At 62.5% G+C, this 17,539-nt stretch overlaps 1 protein-coding gene across 1 annotated transcript in view; it reads left to right on the forward strand.

The window, feature by feature from the left end:
- The first annotated feature begins 351 nt into the window (after positions 1-351).
- Positions 352-17,539, forward strand: part of NOTCH1 (notch 1) — a 50,116-nt gene continuing 32,928 nt past the window's right edge. The window contains exons 1-2 of the mRNA XM_025359297.1: positions 352-412; positions 2,030-2,108. Coding sequence (XP_025215082.1) covers positions 352-412; positions 2,030-2,108 — 140 coding nt within the window. The remainder of the gene's footprint in view (positions 413-2,029; positions 2,109-17,539) is intronic.

Below are 17,539 nucleotides of genomic sequence, written 5' to 3' on the forward strand. Positions count from 1 at the left end.
AGGAGGCGGCCGCGGAGGGGGCGGGGGGACCGGTGGGGGCGGGGCCGGGCGGGGCGGGGCCGGTGGGGGCGGAGCGCACCTCGACTCTGAGCCTCACTAGTGCCTCGGCCGCGGGAGGGAGCGCAGGGGCGCGGGGCGCGGGGCGCGGGTGCGAGCGCAGCGAAGGAACGAGCCGGGCGCGGAGACGGGCCCGGGAGCCCGCGAGAGCACAGCGCCAACTGCCAGCCGGGGAAGAGAGGGCGGGACCGTCCGCCGCCGCCCCGGGACCGTCCGCCGCGCGTGTGCGTCCCAGCCCCGCCGGCCAGCGCAGGAGGCCGCCGTCCGGGCGCAGAGGGCAGCCGGGGGGGAGGCATGCCGCCGCTCCTGGCGCCCCTGCTCTGCCTGGCGCTGCTGCCCGCGCTCGCCGCACGAGGTAGGCGCCCACCCACCCGCAAGCCCCCACTTTCCGCGCTCTTTGGAAACGGCAGCGCCCGGCGCACGCGCCCCGTGGCTGGGAGCGGGCGGCGGGGAGGTCGGCGTGGAGAGGGAAAAGCGCGCGGCCCGGGGCGTGGGGTTCTGGGAGTCCCGGGCTGGGGGAGGACCGACCCTCCCCCTCGATCCCCCAGTGGAGGCGGACTCGCGCCGCCCGTGCCTGGAGCCGAGTTTGGAGGCCGGCGTGAGGTGCTGGGGTCCCGGAGGCCCTACCCGGGCCCGCCCTTCACCCGCCGCGCGTGGGGCTTGCCGCCGGTCGGCCGGGCGGGCGGGCTGCCTACTACTTTTCGATTTGAATAGAGTCGGTTTTGGTTTCCTGTTGCTTCTCCGGGCCATTTATCTTTTTTCTTCTTCGCTTCTGGCCCACGCCGGGGCGGATGTTGGGGCGCGGAGTGTGGGCTCCGCGGCGCCGCGTTCGCCTTCACTGACCCGCGCGGCCCGGCTGGGTCCCCGGGCTCCCGGTCGCCCCGCCCGCCGGTGCCCCCCAGCCCAGCTCTCAGTTTGGGGGAGGGGTTTGCATAAGAAGCCTTCGCGCCGGGGGGCACTGAACTTTTCCTTTTGCTTTGCAGAGTTGAAGTTTGGAGAGCTTGGGGGTGGAGAGCGGGACGCGGGTGGGGGGCTCTTCCATCTCTCCTCGCCGCACATCGAGGGGGGTCTCTGGGGAATCGAGTGATTAATCCACTCTTTCTCCGAGAGTTGCAGGCGAGAATTATTTGTTCTCTTCCAGAAAGTGCTGCTCTATGTCACACCACCCTCCCCCGTTTCTCAGCCCCCTAAGATGGGGAGGGAGGGGCTTGAGTAATTGATCCCTTCTCGAGATGGGGTCGAATTCCTTCCGAATGGGGGACCTTCATCCCCCTCCTGTGGGTGTTTGGGGGCTGCCCTGGAGATGCGCGCCCCCGCGGGAGCAGGTATTGGGTGTCAGCGAAGGCGGGGCCGGGTCTCCGGGGTGCAGTCCTGGTGCCCCTGGAGGCGGCCCCGACTCCACAATGGGCCGCTCTGATTCCGAGGCGGAGGCCGGCGCTTTGTTGGCGGGCGGGGCAGCGGGCGAGCAGCTGTCGCATTTTCCCACGGGCGGGAGCTGAGTGTGGCCACCCCCCCCCTTCCCGCCGTCCAGCTCTGCCCCCTTGCAGAACGGGTTTGAACAGAGGCAATCTCGGCGACTGGATGGGGGGCCCTGCCCTGCCAGCCTCCCCAGTGAGCCTCTGGGGTGGGGGGCAACGCTTGGGAGAGTAGCCCACTTTGTCTCTGCTTTTACCCCACTGCGTCCAGGCGGCACATCAGGCCGCCCCATCCTGCTTCAAGCAGGACGTGTTCCCTGCTGCTCCTCTTCCCCCCATTTCTGACTACAGAACTCTGGGCAGAATGTTGACGCCCTTTGGTTTCATGGTGGGGCTTCCTGTGGTCCCCTGCCCTGGTAACCCATGTCACTGAGTAGAGGCGTCCAGGGTCGGGGGAGGACAGTGCCCCTTGGCTGGGTGCGGGTCCCACCCCCAGGGTAACAAGGGCCTTCGGTGGTGCGGGTGAGACTGACCTCTCTTCTCCTGCCCCTGCCTAGGCCCGCGATGCTCCCAGCCGGGTGAGACCTGCCTGAATGGCGGGAAGTGTGAAGTGGCCAATGGCACGGAGGCCTGCGTGTGAGTACCACCCCTGCGGGACCTGTTGCTTTGTTGAGGGCAGAGCCCCTGCCTTCTGCAGCCGCGCAGGGGACAGAACACTAGGGCATTGTCTTCCGGAGATGGCCCAGAGTCTGGGCACGGTCACGTGCTGACTTTTATTGGACAAAGTCTGGCAATTACTTAATCACCAGCAATTATGCTGCGTGTGGAGCTGGTCTGACTGCTGGGGGCTTAGGCACTCCTCTGTGGGCCACCTCAGGCTCCTGGGTTACTAAGTGGGAGTCCCAGTATCCCAATTCTTCTTAAAGTCCCCAAGAAACAGTTGATCTGTCAGGGGAAGCTCTGGACTATTTACTGAGAAGCCCAGACCCCACCACCCTGCCAACTTGGGGCACCTCCTCTGGGTGGGTGATGCCTCCTGGGCAGGTGATGATGCCTCCTGGGCACAGGTGATGCCTCCTCTCCAGGGGTGATGCCTCCTGGGTGGGTGGTGATGCCTCTTGGGCTGGTGGTGATGCCTCCTCTTGATGGGTGATGCCTCCTCTGGGCACAGGTGATGCCCCCTGGGTGGGTGATACCCTCTATGGGTGGGTGATGCCTTCTGGGCTGGTGGTGATACCTCCTGGGCACAGGTGATACCTCCTGGGCTGGTGATGATGCCTCCTCTGGGTGGGTGATGCCTCCTCTGGGCACAGGTGATGCCACCTCTGGGTGCATGATGCCGCCTCTGGGCGGGTAATGCCTCCTGTAGGCACAGGTGATACCTCCTCTAGGCGGGTGATGCCTGCTCTGGGCAGTTGGTGATGCCTCCTGGGCGGGTGATGCCACTTCTGGGTGGGTGATGCCTTCTCTGGGCGGGTGATGCCTCCTCTAGGCACAGGTGATGCCTCCTCTGGGTGGGTGATGCCTCCTCTGGGTGGGTGATGCCCCCTCTGGGCGGGTGATGCCTCTTTGAAGGAAATTGACCCTTCACAATTGGACCCGCCTTTGGGCTCTCGTTTGCCCCAGCTCCCTCCTCCCGGCCTCAGGCTGGGGCTGGGGAAGAGAAGGCGGAACTCATCTTTCGGCGCGGGGTGTGGGGTAATTATTGAGTCTGGTTTCTCTCCTGGCATCTGCAAACTCTGACCTCCAAATCCCGTGGCCCTTTTGGTCTGCCAGGCTCAGATGTAAAATGGGCATGGAGGGGGCTGGGAAGTCGCAGGGAACTGCTCCCTCCTGCCTGCCTGTGAGTGCCAGTCGGCGGTGGGGAACTGTTCTGCTGTGGCCGATGCCCTTCAACTTGAGTCCATCCCTGATGAGAATAATGAGGAGGTGTTTGGTGGCTGGAAAAAGAGTTCTCTCCGCCCCCCAGGAGCTACAGATGAAGAAATGGCTCCCCAGCCAGTCTGCGCGCCCTCATTCCAACTGTAGAAGGTCCCATTCCCTTGACAACCCCAGCCCGGCTCCTGCCTGCGCCGACTGCCCAGCCTGTGGGCAGCAGCCCCCCTCCCTCCCTGGCCCCCACCCTCCCCAAACTGAAGCCAATTAAGCAGGTCCGTGAGCAGTTTAATGGACAAAGCCGGCTGTGTCTTTGTCAGACACTAATGAATGCGCACACTACTTTTTTTTTTTTTTTTTTTTTTTGCTTTTTGGGGCCCCCTTCTCCCCCTGCAGAAGCCGCACGGACGCTTGATGCCCTAAATCTTGTTTCCTTTCATTCAGAGACCGACAGCTGGGATCCAGGGGAAGTGCAGCAGCTATTGTTGGGGGAGGCGGATTAATGCCGTGTGATTAATTATGCGTGGCTTCCCAGAATGTATAACCCCGTTCCCCGCCACCGCGCTCCCGGCTCGGACTTTGCCTCCACCCATTCAGGTCTCTGGGAGAAGGTTCTTGCTCCTGCAGAGGACTTTGGGAGGGTGGGAGGAATGCCGTGCTGGGAAAATTGGGGGCCTGTTGCTTCTTCTCAGTGGCACTAGGCAGTAGGCACAGCCTGGCCCACAGGGGTCTGGGACTGAAGTCTCCACAGGCCAGAGGGCTGTGCTTTGGGGTACAGATGGCTGCAGCTCCCTGATGTCTGGGCTAAAACCCTGCCACAGGGCCGCAAAACACTGGTGTCATGGGCCCACTCTCCCATTCCCCAAACCTGGGATCCTGGTGAGCTGTTTCCTGCCCAAGGCAGGCCGCTGACCAGGGCTTTGGTGCCTGGCCTTGTCCCCTTCACTGGGGCCTGGCGCCCCCTCCTTCTTGGCGGGAAGCCTGTTTCAGTTTGGCCTGACAGGCAGCCGAGCTCAGCCCACAGAGACCCCATTGTGCACACCCCACAAGTCCAACAAGAAGATGGGACGGAAGCGCGTCCTCAGGCTCCCACCTCTGGGCTGCAGGGTTGCAGGCCAGGGCCACAGCCGGGCCCGGCTTGCGGAGGCACAGGTCAGGGCTCACACAGCAGTTTGGGGAGCATTGCGGCCGCTTCGGGGAAGGCCTCAGGCTCCCTCCCTGGCCTTGAGCCCCACCCAACGTACACCCCTCAGGCGCCTCTGCCTTCCCATTCCTGCTTGTCCTTCTCAGAAGGCCCAGGAGGTCTGTCCAGGAGTTGGCCAGGGCACCTGCAGGAAGCCTGGCTCTCCCAGCAAGGGGAGAAACCCACACCGTTTCTCGAAAGCATTTGGGGTGCAGGCTCTTGGAGCCCTGCCAGCCTGCATGTGAATCCCGGCCCCGTGGTATCCAGCTGTGAGCCCGGAAAGAGCTTTGATTTTTGGTGCCAGTTGCTACTTCTGCTGTAGAAGGGGCATGATCTTGCTGGGGGTTATAGTGCCTGGCACACTAGTACTGGGTGAATCATTTCTTTCCACCCCAAGCAAAGGAACCTTCACCGGAAGCTGCCAATCAGGTGGCTGCAGAGCTCGGGATTGGAAAAAGTGGTTTTGTTGGTGCAAAATGCCTTCCCAGGAGGTCAGAGTGTCACTGTGGCCTGGTCAGCCAGTGGCCAGGTAGAAAACACCCGGGTGGAGGATGCTTGGTCTCTCGGCACCTGCTGTGTGCGGTGTGGCCGTGGTGGCTGTGGTCGGAGATAGTGGCCTTTTGAGCAGGCCCAGGGAGTCACTGTGGCCCTTGGCTCTTCTCCAGCCCCCTTGTCAGCTCCATCAGTGTGAGCAGGGGATACTGAAGACGGCTCCCCCTTTTTTGCCTTTGTTTTGAGGAGAGGCGGGAAGAGCTGCAGGGACCTTACCTGTCTGGGTGAGACTGTGTCCTTGGTCTAAAATGCTCTGCCAGGCTGCCTGGGTCTGGGCTGGGCATCGAGGCAGGGGGCGGCTAGGATGTTGCCTGCTGATGGCAGAGTCAGAATTGCACATGGCGTCTTCCAGGAGCTGGGAGAAATGAGGGTAGGCTGTCACACCCAGCACCTCCAGGAGGATGTCCAGCTGCCTGCTGGTTGGTGGGCTTTAGCTTTGGACAACCTTGTGTCTGAGGCCTGACCTGGCCACCCACTAGCTCCGTGACCTTGGGTCATCAGGTCATGCAAGCCTCAGTTTCCCCAGCGTGTCAGCCAGGCTGATACACACTGGATCTCTTGGTGGTGCGTGAGGATGGCATGAGAACCGTGTGGAGAGGGCACCTGGTCGGTACTCCTTTCCTCCCCGCCTTCTCCCCGTCGGCTGCCAGCGCTGGTTTCCAGAGCCTCCTTCCTGAATGTTTAATTGATTGATGAGTGAATTCAGAGACTCCTAAAGGTGCTGCCTGGTGGGCCGGGCCTGGCACTACCTGGGGAGGGACTTGCCGGCTCCGGGGAAATCCATCTCCCAGGATGGCTTCAGTTCACAGACGCGTTTGAGCGCCTGCTGTGCGCTGTGTTCTGCTCCAGGGCAGGCCCCCGGTGGGGACAGGGCAGACACGGCCCCTGCTGCCCTGCTCCCCAGTGGCCTGGCATAGCTCCTGGCAGCCCCGTAAAGCTGTCTGGATCAGGCACCGGTAAGTGAGAGGAAGAGACCCAGAGAAGTCGCCATTGGCCCCAGGGTCACACAGCAGCGGCAGAGTTCCTACCAGCCCTGCCCCTCTCCATCTCCCAAGCGAATGTCCCTAACCACAGCCCCAGCCTGCCCCGTCACTTCCCGACTACAAGCGGGCTGGGGGCGTGGCTTCCCCTTAAAAGAGGAGGAAGGAGGCTCAGGCGGGAAGTGACTTGGCCCTGCAACCGGCCTGGGAGGGACGGGGTGTCTCCTGTCACCCGGTCTGGCTGTTTCCATTGAGTCACCTGCCTTGTCTTGGGTGCGGCCAGGGGAGGAACAGGTTGATTCTCCTCCTCGTGCTGAGCTGAGCGGAAAGGTCTGTGACAGGACCTCCTGTTTATGCAGAACCTGGTCTTCAAGGGCGCCCCGGTTAGAAAAACATGTTTAAAAACATGCAGCGTCCGAGGAGTTCAGATCACCTGAGGTCAGGAGTTCAAGACCAGCCTGGCCAACATGGCAAAACCCCTGTCTCTACTAAAAATACAGAAATTACCCAGGCGCAGTGGCATGTGCCTGTAACACCAGCTACTTCGGAAGCTGAGGCAGAAGGATCCTTTGGGGATCCCAGGAGACGGAAGCTGCAGTGAGTCGAGATTGTGTCACTACACTCTGGGCCTGGGCAACAAAGTGAGACTCTGTCTCAAAAAAACAAAAAAAAAAAACAAAAAACAACACACACAAAAAACCCAGGCAGTGTCAAATAGAAAGTCTCACCTACTCAGACTGGGGAGACTTCAGGAACAGGAAGGCCTGGGGCAGAGACTGGGGTGGGAGCCTGGAGAGTTCTGAAGGAAGCTGGCTCCTTGGGGCAGGCCCCGCCTCTGAACAGCGGCCAACATGTTTTCCATTGAAAAAAATAATAATAGAGAAAGAGAGAGAGAAAGAAAACAGCGATCCTGGCAGGAAGAGGGTAGGGCAGGGCAGGGCAGACAGTGCACTGGGGAAGTGCTTCCACAGGGCAGAGCTGGGCATGGGGACCCCCAGATGTGGGCAGCAAACTGGAGACCCCACGGGAGCCGGGACTGGCCTCGTTCCTCATTCCCTGCACCTGCGATGGGCAGTGGCGGCCCCCGGTGCCCACTGGGCAGTTCCAGGCCGGGCCGAGGGACTGCACCCTTTTGCTGTGGGGAGGGGACCTTTCCTGTTTCATGTCTCGTCTATAAATAGTGAAAGGATGTGGCTTTGCAGAATCGATTGGGTGTCTAGCTTGCCTTCCTCAATAATGCAGCGATGACAGCTCATGCTCAGGACGCCGCTGTTACCCAGCCTCGTAAAAGCCCTGGCAGGCGGCCGCCCACCCTCCAGGTGTACCAGTGCCGTTTCATCCCCAGCGCACGGGTGGGAACGCTGTGGCTGCGAGGGCGTGGGGATCTGAGGCAGGCTGGCGTCAGCTTTCACCTTCATGTGCAGGCGTCTCCAGAACTTTCCGGATCTTTCCCGGGGCTGAGGAGGAAATACCAGCAGCTTTCACGAGCGGCTGGCTTTGGGGCATCACACCTGTGGGCCAGGATGCTTTTGATGGCCTGGAGTTTCCCAGGCAGCACTGGGGCTTTCTTCCGTGGGACCCAGAGCTCCGAGGGGATGCGAAGCAGGGCTGGCTCTGATTTGCTGTGCTCCCCACACTGTCTCCTGCCCGGGCCTCAGTTTCCCCATCTGTCTGTAATTCCCTTCCAACGACAGCCAGCGGGACCCTGCGTCGGGCTGAAGGCGTGGTGGTGGCCGTGGGCCCTGCGGCAAGGCCTACACTGGGCTCGGTGGTCTCCCCAGCTGGGGAAGGGGCAGTGGCTGCAGGGGTAGGAGGGCGGAGGGAAGCCCTTTTTCAAAGTTGCCTGGTTGGGTTCTCCTTGTGGCCCTGCCCCACCCCACCCTGCTCCCTGGGAGCAAAGGGAGCTAAGGACTAGATTTGGGGGATGCATCTGTATATGGGGGGATTCTGGGGAGGGACTGGGGGGCTCTGATGTGCTGGGGGTGCAGAGGGGAGGCTTTGCCTCCGACACCCACACTTACTCATGTTACAAAATTTGCCTTTCTTTTGTTTGTTTTTTGAGATGGAATCTTGCTCTGTCACCCAGACTGGAGTGCAGTGATGCAATTTTGGCTCACTACAACCTCCGCCTCCCACATTCAAGTGATCCTCCTGAGTAGCTGGGACTACAGGCGCACACCACCACTCCCAGCTAATTTTTGTATTTTTAGTAGGGACAAGGTTTCACCATATTGGTCAGGCCGGTCTCCAACTCCTGACCTCAGGTGATCCACCTGCCTCGGCCTCTCAAAGTGCTGGGATTACAAGCGTGAGCCACCGCGCACGGCCACTTTTTTTGTTTTTGGAGATGGGGTCTCACTCTGTCACACAGGCTGGAGTGAAGTGGTGGGATCATGGCCGACTGCAGCCTCAAACTCCTGGGCTCAAGCGATCCTCCTGCCTCCGCCTCCAGAGTAGCTGGGACTACAGGTGTGCACCACCGTGCCTGACCAATTTTTAAATTTTTTGCAGAGGTAGGATCTTGCTATGTTGCCCAGGCTGAAAATGTGGCTTTTGAACTAAAGCGTGCTGTTCATTGGCATCTAACACATTCACAAGTTCATTCAACCATTGTCTAGTTCTAGGACTTTCTCACTGCACACAACAGAAACTGTACCCAAATACCGTCACTCTTCCCTGACTGCCCCAGCCCCTGGCAACCACTAACCCGCTTTCTGTCTCTATGAATTTGCCTCTTCTGGACATTGCCTCTGAATGGAATTGTACCGAGGGCGGTCTTTGGCCCCCGGCTTCTTTCACTGAGCGTGATGTGTTTAAGGTTCATCCACGCCACGCATGGACTAGAACTGCATTCTTCTGAGGACTAGATTTGAGCCGCCAAAAGCATCAGGGACTGGCTAGAGGGGGCCACCAGCATCCCAGTTCCCAGACAGTCCAGAGGAGGCGATTTTTGGGAGGGCATCCAGGGTGGTTTCCCGGAAGAGATGGTGCTCGCTCTGGGCCGGTGCGGCCACCCAGCAGCCACAGAGCCCCCTGGAGTGAGTCCTGGCATGTTCCCAGGTGAATCTGTAGGATGGTCTGGCATGCCCGCGGCCCCTGCCCAGCTCAGGACTCTGAGACAGGTTCACAACCTGTCCCCGGGCCTCACTCACGCCAGCCGCCAAGCTCTTCATCATCCCTCAGCCCACAGGGCCACGGTCACTCAGCTCCCACACGCCTGGTGCTGTAAGAATGCAGGGTAGATGGTCTTTATTGAGCGTCTACTACATGTTGGACCCTGGGGCATGGGTGGGCACGGCAGCTGCAGGCCCCCCTGGGCAGGGGAGGAGCACGCCGCTTCAGAACCAGGCCGCAGGACGGACGGGCTTGGCCATAAGCTGGGGGTGGACACTGCAGCCTCCATGGCCTCCTGCGTGCAAAGTCAGTGCTGTGGGACCCCACCTGGATGCCCCTGCCGTGGCCTTCAAGTGAGGCCCGCCACGGAGCAGCTTCCACGCTGGCTGGGACAGGGTCAGCAGCAGGGAGCTCCAGACCAAAGGAGGGCAGGGGCTGGGGCAGCGGGGGGCGGTGAGGCTTTGGACGCATCCAGGGGGCAGGCCAGGCATCTCAGCCCCCACCCGCCTGGTCGACCTGTTCCGGGGCTTTCTCTTCCCTGGACAGAGCTCTGTGTGGTTTTCTCCCGGCTGCTTCTCCCCCTGGACCCTCAGGGTCAGCTTAGAGTGACTGGCTATGCCCTGGCCGAGACCCTGGCCCGTGTGACACAGGAGAGGGCTAGGAGCCTGGCCCCTCACTCTGAGACACAGATGGCATCCTCTCTGAGTTGCCCTTGGGACAGGGAAGCGCCATGTCCCCTGCAGGGCACCAGGCCAGCCAGTGGCCCTTGACACCGAGACCCCGTATGCAGGCAGCTGGGGGACTTCTCCCTGTCAGGCGGATGCGTGAGTGTTAGCATCGGGGTGCCTGGTTGCCCCAGTGGTGGTGGTGCAGGGTAGTTGGGCGGTCCCAGCATTTTGGGGTTGCTTTCTGTGTATCTCCGAGACCTGTGGAATTCTGGAAGGAGAAACTCCCCAGCAGTGTCCTCAGTGCGCCCCCCCACCCTGCACCCATTGCCCCTGGGGAGGGAGATTTCTGTAGAGGCCTCGTCTCTGAACCCCCAACTCACAGGCTCAGGGGCCCAGGATTGGGGGCGTCTTGCAGTCTACACTCCAGATTAGCTCAAACGGTTAAACAAGGCCCTCTCCGCATGCCCTCCCTAATGCAAAGCGGTGGCTTCACGTGGGTCCCCAAGGGGCCTTGTGAACCCTGGGGGCCCAGCCCCTCCCACCTGGCTGCACCCCTTAGGTGGGAGATCCCATCCTGCAAGTCCCCAGCCCTCAGCCTCAGCTGCAGCCCAGACGCCAGGGCTCTCTGGGGCGGGGGTGAGGCAGCAGTTCCCTGAGGTCTGGCCTGTGGGGCTGCCCTGCTGTGGTTCCTGCAATTTCCTGGAAGGAGGTCTGGGGCCTGGTGTCTAGTGGGGCCTGTGGGGAGGGACTAGGGGGGCTCTGTGGGGAGGGGATGGGGGAACTCTGTGAGGAGGGACTGGGGGACTCTGTGGGGAGGGACTGGGGGACTCTGTGGGGAGGGAGTGGGGGACTCTGTGGGGAGGGAGTGGGGGGCTCTGTGGGGAGGGAGTGGGGGACTCTCTGGGGAGGGACTGGGAGGCCCTGTGGGGAGGGACTGGGGGACTCTGTGGGGAAGGAGTGGGGGGCTCTGTGGGAAGGGACTGGGGGACTCTCTGGGGAGGAACTGGGAGGTTCTATGGGGAGGGAGTGGGGGACTCTGTGGGGAGGAACTGGGGGCTCTCTGGGGAGGGACTGGGGGGTTCTGTGAGGAGGGAGTGGGGGACTCTGTGGGGAGGGACTGGGGGGCTCTGTGGGGAGGGACTGGGGGGCTCTGTGGGGAGGGACTGGGGGGCTCTGATGTGCTGGGGGTGCACAGGGGAGGCTTTGCCTCCGACACCCACACCTGCAGTTCCCAGACACACGCAGCAGCCAGGCCCCATCGGGGTCCTCACAATCACAGTCTGCGAGTGCCCAGTACCGAGGGCGTCTCTGGATCAGGCCAGGCCCAGATGCTGCCCGGACCCTCCCCCAACAGAGCCTACCACCACGGTGGGGACCAGTGGCCACAGAACACTCACCCGGCCTTGCCGGTGCGGGGCTGTTCGACCGCTGGGCCCGGTGGGCGCTGTTCTCACTCAGCGGGAGGCCCGCCAGCTGCTAGGGCGCTTGTGGAGATTTTCCCCCCAAGAAATCGTTGTGTTGTTGCTTCTGCTCCGCCTGGCACTGAGGCTGACGACAGGCTCTAATCGGCAGGTGAGAGTTTGTCATCAGACCGTCGTCCCTGTCTACACCGTCCCCTGGTCTGGGCATCTGTTGTGCGTCTCTGAAGGGCTTGAATTGGTTGTTTAGAGCTGGGTAAATGCCCCCTTGACGTTCTGTTGACACTGTCAATTTGCTGAACAAACTTCCACAGGTAGCACAGGAGGCCAGCCTTGCCCTCGCCTGAGCTTAGGCCCGGGGAGGCAGGTCTTGTGTTGAGTCAGCCTTTTTGTGAGTGTAGCGGCCCGGCAGGATGCACCGGGTTTGAGAAGTGGACTCCTCTGTCCCCCACCACATCCCGAAAGCCCTCAGACGTGGAGGGCAGGACGAAGCCGATGGTCGCCCTCGTGCCGAGATGACAACTGGGCACAGAGGCGGTGGCTCCCGGCCTCCTGCCCTCTTCCCCGTACTGGGGTCACCCAGCGTGACTCATGGCCTGAGCCACAGGCACCTGGGGAGCCACGGCGGGGAGACCCGGCTTTATTAGAGACGTGTTCGTGCCTCATCAGGTCCAAGGGAGAAGACTGGCACGTCCCTCACTTTCCCTGAAACAGGTTTCCCCACAGCCCAAGCAGACAGGTTAAGGTGCATTTGCAGACAGATGCCTTAGTAGGAGGCTGGAGCTTTTGGCCCAGAATTTTCCCTGCTGTATTCTCATGGTCACTGAGCCTGCCCGGGGGCCCGAGGCCCCGAGGAGGTGCCATTGCCCCACCCAAGCCTCAGATGAGTGTCCTGCCCTCAACCCTGTGGGAGGCAGCAGCTCAGGCCCCGACCCTGGCCTGCCCTCTCTGAGGCCCCTGTGGCCGTGGCAGGGCAGGGACCGGGCTTGCCAAGCCGTCAAGTGGGCACAGAGACTATCTGGGAAGGAGGTGGGCGGTGAGAGCTGACTCCCCGCAGCCGGGGGATGGATGAGCCGTGTGCGGCACAGCAGGGCCACGCGGCGGGGCCCCCACAAGTTCCGCCCGGTTTCAGCTGTTGACGAGCGGAAACACAGTTACTGGAAATGAGAGGTTTGGGGGAGCAGCCAGGGCTTGAACACGTGTGGTTTCCCTGACGGCTTTTCAGTAAGAGATGCTGAGTTCAGGCTGGGAGCTGGCTGGTGGGCGGAGGGGGCTGGGCCAGAGTCTGCCCCTTGGGCCTCCACTCTCCATCCTTACAGAGGGACCTGGGTTGGTCCCAGCTCCTGGGGTGCAGCCCCTGCTGGTGGCCCCTCCTACTTCCCCTTCAGTGGTCAGAAGGAGGCTGGCTTCATTCCTGTCTGATGAAGGGCCAGGTGGGGAGGCCAGGCGGGACTGAGTGTCCAGGGTCCACGTGGTGGCGGGGCTCAGGCCGTGGTGAGGTCCTGTCTTGGCAGCCTCCAAAGTCTGGCCCAGCACAGAGCTCTGCAGCTCTCTGGTGGACGGGCCTGGCTGGGCTGTTGGCAGCCCTGGGGCCAGTGGGCACTGAGAATGAAGGTGGAGGCAGGTGGGTGACTGCAGTCCAGGCTGGCCACCCCCTCCAGACCTTCCCCCTTCCAGGCGTGGGGTGGCTGGGTTGACATCTCAGGCTGCGGGCCTCTTTCCCCCATGTGGGCTGTGTGACCCTGGGCCACCGCCACCTCTCTGAGGTCCCTTCCTCCTTAGGAGATGGGAGGCGGCCGGGGCCATGAAGTGTCCCCCAGGACTCCTGACAGCGCCAGCTGCCGTCCTTGCGGCAACTGTCTCGAGTTGTTGCACTTTCTTTTGAGTTGGCAGCAGAGTCGTGGCAGCCGTGGGACATGTAGCTGGGTCTCAGGCGGCACGCCTGGCTCCCCCGGGGGTGTGTCATCTGTGTCATCCACCCTGGAGCCCCTTCCTGGTGCTGTGGAGGCCCCTCCAGGAAGGTCTCTCCCAGAGGCCAGCCCCAGCCACAGGCTCTGGGGAGACCGTGTGGGATTTGCATGAGGTTGTGATCTATTTGATCCAGGTCATGTGTGGGATTTGGGCGAGGTCCTGCGGGATTGGGTGAGGTAGTGCAAGATATTTGGGCGAGGCCACAAGGCACTGGGCGAGGCTGGGCATTATTCAGTGCCTTGGAGGGACAGAAGTTTTAGAATCTGCCAAGTCCAGCCCAAGAACCCCCAACTTTCCCCACACGGAAAGGTACCCCAGACCGTCCCTGACCTGCGCTAGCAGTCCTGGGATACCCTGGTGTCCCCCAGGTTGTGGCACTGCAGGCCCCTCCCCTGGGGGGCCCCTCCTCATGGGCCCCTCCCAGGGCTGCAGGCACCTGCCTGGATCCCACTTCCCGAGTGTGTGGTGCCCCAGGTGCCCGGTGACTGCGCTGGGCCTGGGCAGAGTGAGGCTCTGAGGGGGTGCCAAGGGCACAGTGGGCCTGTATGTGAGCCGGACTGGGCGCTGGGACTGGGCAGGCGAGGAGTGTTCCGAGAGGAAGATTCCTGGGCTTGGAGGCTCCTCTGTGCCTCGTGTGGTCAGAGAGCGGGGAGCCGGCGGGTGTGATGGGGATGGGGTGACCTCTGGGGCCACCACGGAAACCGCCGTCCATCTGTGGCCGGGTCGGGAGGCAGCACAGAGGTGTCCTCGCGGTTTCCCGGGACGGGCGGGAGGAGGCACAGGATGGTGGTGTCTGCCCCTGGGAGGCCAGGAGTGCGCCTCTGGCAGTGTGGGCTTCGGCTTCGTCCCTCATTCACCAGTGCCGATGCCCCACGGGTGCCGTGGGTGAAGGGGCGTCGGTGCCCTCCTGCTGGGCGGGAGGAAGAAAGGGGAGCGGGAGTCTGGGCCTCTCTCACACAGGGCCCTACCCCCACCACCCTAGGGTTTTGTGTTTCGGTGGAGCTGTAAGAACGCTTTGTCTGCTCCAGACTTCCTGGTCCTGGAAGATCAGGTGGTCAGGCAGAGCATCCAGACCGTCCAGGTGGGGCTGGGGGTGTGGGGGACACGCGCCTTCCTCCTCTTTCCCAGGGAGCTTCTGCCACTCCTGCGCCACCCTGGGAAGCTGCCCTGCCCTGCCCCGCTCTGGTCCCCATCAGCAGGAGTGGTTCTGAGCTGCCTTCAGACGCAGGTGGTGTGCTGGGCACGCCTGCCCCGTTTTCTCACCTGTGAAAACGGGCCCATTACACGCCCCCAGGACGGTTGTGGGGTCCCATGAGACAGAGCTTGGAAAGCCCGAGTGTACGTCAGGCCAGGAGGGGCGTGGGCTCAGCGTCTTCATCCCTGGGCTGGTGTGTGCCGGGCAGATGTCTAGAGGTCCCGCCCCTCCCTGGAGCATTCTTGACAAGGACGCTGGACGTGGAGCCAGCACCTCCCGGTGACTGCTCCACTGGCTGTGGGGCACGCTCCAGAGGAGAACAGGAGGCCCTCCGGGCAGCCCCTTCCCGCCACTCCCAGCGACAGGATCTGTTCGGAGCAGTGGTGGGAAGTTGCCAGAAGCCTGTCAGGCGCTGGCCTGGAGCGCGGCCTGTGATGCCTGACTTCATTCGTGGAGTGTGGGTTGAGCCTTCCAGCAGCCCTGCTGTGGGCCTGTCCGTTGCCTTCCCTGCCCCTGAGCCATCATGGGGTGCAGGGCTGGACTGGGTCTTCTTGGGAGCAGAGGCCCGGCGTGTCGTGACCATCTCGGCCTCTCCAGCCCAAGAGGCTTTTCCACATGGGTCCCTAGGGGCTGTTGGGGTGACCGGCATCAGGGAGGCCCAGGGCAGGATGCACATGCCTGCTTTTGGGGGGCCCGTGTGGGAAATTCCCGCGGTGGAGCAACGGGTGGGGCTTCAGCCGGCGTTTTTCATACTCCAAACAGCCTGCGGGGCACTTTGGTGACACCTGGCTCCTGGTGTCCCGGAGCCTGTTGGGCTGTGCCTTGGCATTTGGGGGAGGGGCTGGCCACATGCCCCCCATAGCGGCCACCCCAGCTCTGCCGTCTCCACGGGCCTTCTGTCCGTCAGATGTGGGCAGCCGTTCCCACGTCGGGTGAGGGCGCCTCTGTGGGGCATTGTTTTCCCGGCTGCGGGAAAGGTGACTTCCTGGGAGGACAGGTTCTGTCCCCATCCCGCCTCCCACACAAAGGGTTTCCCTGGAGCCAGAGGAGGAAACCTGGCCTTCCTGCACTTCCTCCTCCAGCACATTTTACACTATCCGAGGATGCAACTGGGGGAAAAGATTTGCAGACAAAAGAGCCGGGGGTGCCGGCAACAGCTGTTTGGGCCGGAAAGCCCGGCCCCGGCTCAGACTCCGGCTGGGTCCCTGCGCTGTGGCGGGCCGGCCACGACCCCCGCCCCACCGGACTCAGCCCCCTGCTGCCTGCTGTCTCAGGAGTGGTGGCTGTTTGGGGCTAGCCCCTTTTCTGGGCCCCTGCCTCCCTGAAGTCTCCACTGCCCCTTCCTCCTTCCTGGGGCCCTGGGAGGCAGAGCAGGGCCCCCGCGCAGCTTTCAGCAGCTCCAGCCCAACGGCTGCAGGGGCTGAGGAAGGCCACAGCTCAGGTGGGACTGCAGGTGGTGGCTGGAGGCAGCCATCCCACATTGCCACCCCCAAACTGGTGGTTTTGTGCCCCAACGGTGAGCAGGCCTGGCGGTGCCGGGCTCCTGTGGGTCCCCTCGGCCCCCTCCGTGCCCGCATCCCTCTCTCCTGTCCAAGGTGGGGAAGGAAGCTGGGAGCAGAAAGGGAAGAAAGATCTGGTGGCTGCAGGGCACCTTTCAAAGCCTCCCGGCCACTGCAGAGGCTCCCGCCAGCTGTTTGAACAGGGCTTGGGACACGGTCCTGGCAGGTTTGAGGAACCTGGGGACTTCGTTGCTGTAACTCTTTGTTCTGGGGGATTTGAGGAGGCCAGGGAAGGGGCTGTGAGCAACGAGGTTCCAGCATCTTCCTAAGGCTCCTGCATCCCCCAGGGCTGGGCTGCTTGGCCGTTCCAATGGGAGAGGACCCCAGGTGAGGCCCCCAGCCCCCTACCCAGCTCTTTTTTTTTTTTTTTTTTTGAGACAGAGTCTTGCTCTGTCACCCAGGCTGGAGTGCAGTGGCGCCATCTCCGCTCACTGCAAGCTCCGCCTCCCGGGTTTATGCCATTCTCCTGCCTCAGCCTCCCGAGTAGCTGGGACTACAGGTGCCCGCCACCTCGCCCGGCTACTTTTTTGTGTTTTTTAGTAGAGATGGGGTTTCACCATGTTAGCCAGGATGGTCTCCATCTCCTGATCTCGTGATCCACCGGCCTCAGCCTCCCAAAGTGCTGGGATTACAGGCTTGAGCCACTGCGCCCGGCCATCCCAGCTCATTTCTTAGCAGCCAGTGCCTCCTGGAAGGTGGGTGGTGCCCACTGGGATTTGGGAAACTTGGACTGGCCTACGCCCAAGGGAGGGGCTGAGGTCTCAGGACTCCCCCTGCCCCAGAAGCCTTGGTCCGGGCTGGAGTGAGCTCGTTGGCCTCATGGAAGCCTGCCTCGGGAAGCAGTCACCCCCCTGGGTCTGGCCTTGTCTCCCCATCTCCAGTAGGGGGTCACAGTGTCCCCCCTGGCCAGTCCACATATGGCCCCATTTGCTTGGGCAGGCCGATGGGCAGGCCTGTCTGTGTGGCCCAGGTCACCTGGTGTGGGGCCCACTGTCAGTGGTGTGGGCAGAAGGTGGCCAGCTTTGCTGGGTCTTAGCAGAGTATGGCAGGATCTGGGTCTGGGGAGGGTGTGGGGGTGCCCCACCATGGCAGGAGCAGGCACAGTGGGAGCTCTAGACTCCCCTCTGGGCAGAAAACCCCTTGAGGCTGGGGGCAGGTCCTGCTGGTGAGGGAGGGGTTCCAGGGGCAGGGGCACCCTCAGGCCGGCTGCCTAGCGTTTGGCTCCTGCAGGACGTGGCCACGGGCTCCCTGGGAGCAGCAGCTGTTGGGGGTGTCTGGGGAGGAGAAGACCCCCCTTTATTGCACTGTGAGGGGCCACACTGCTGCCAGGGAACCCTTGGGCTGCTGTGGCGGGACGATGGGCCGGGATTGGCAGCGAGGCCCAAGGAGGGCAGGTGGGGCTGGACCTGTGACTGCTGGGGAAGAGGTGGAGTGTGTTAAGAGGCTGATTTCAGCCAGGTGGCTCCTCCCTTTCCCTTCCCAGGGAGCCGGGTGTGCAGGGCCGTTCCTTCTGCTCTAGGAACTGCGACTCCTGTGCACTGGAGCGGCCCCC

Source organism: Theropithecus gelada, chromosome 15, assembly GCF_003255815.1.
Source record: "Theropithecus gelada isolate Dixy chromosome 15, Tgel_1.0, whole genome shotgun sequence".
NCBI classification, from domain to species: Eukaryota; Metazoa; Chordata; class Mammalia; order Primates; family Cercopithecidae; genus Theropithecus; species Theropithecus gelada.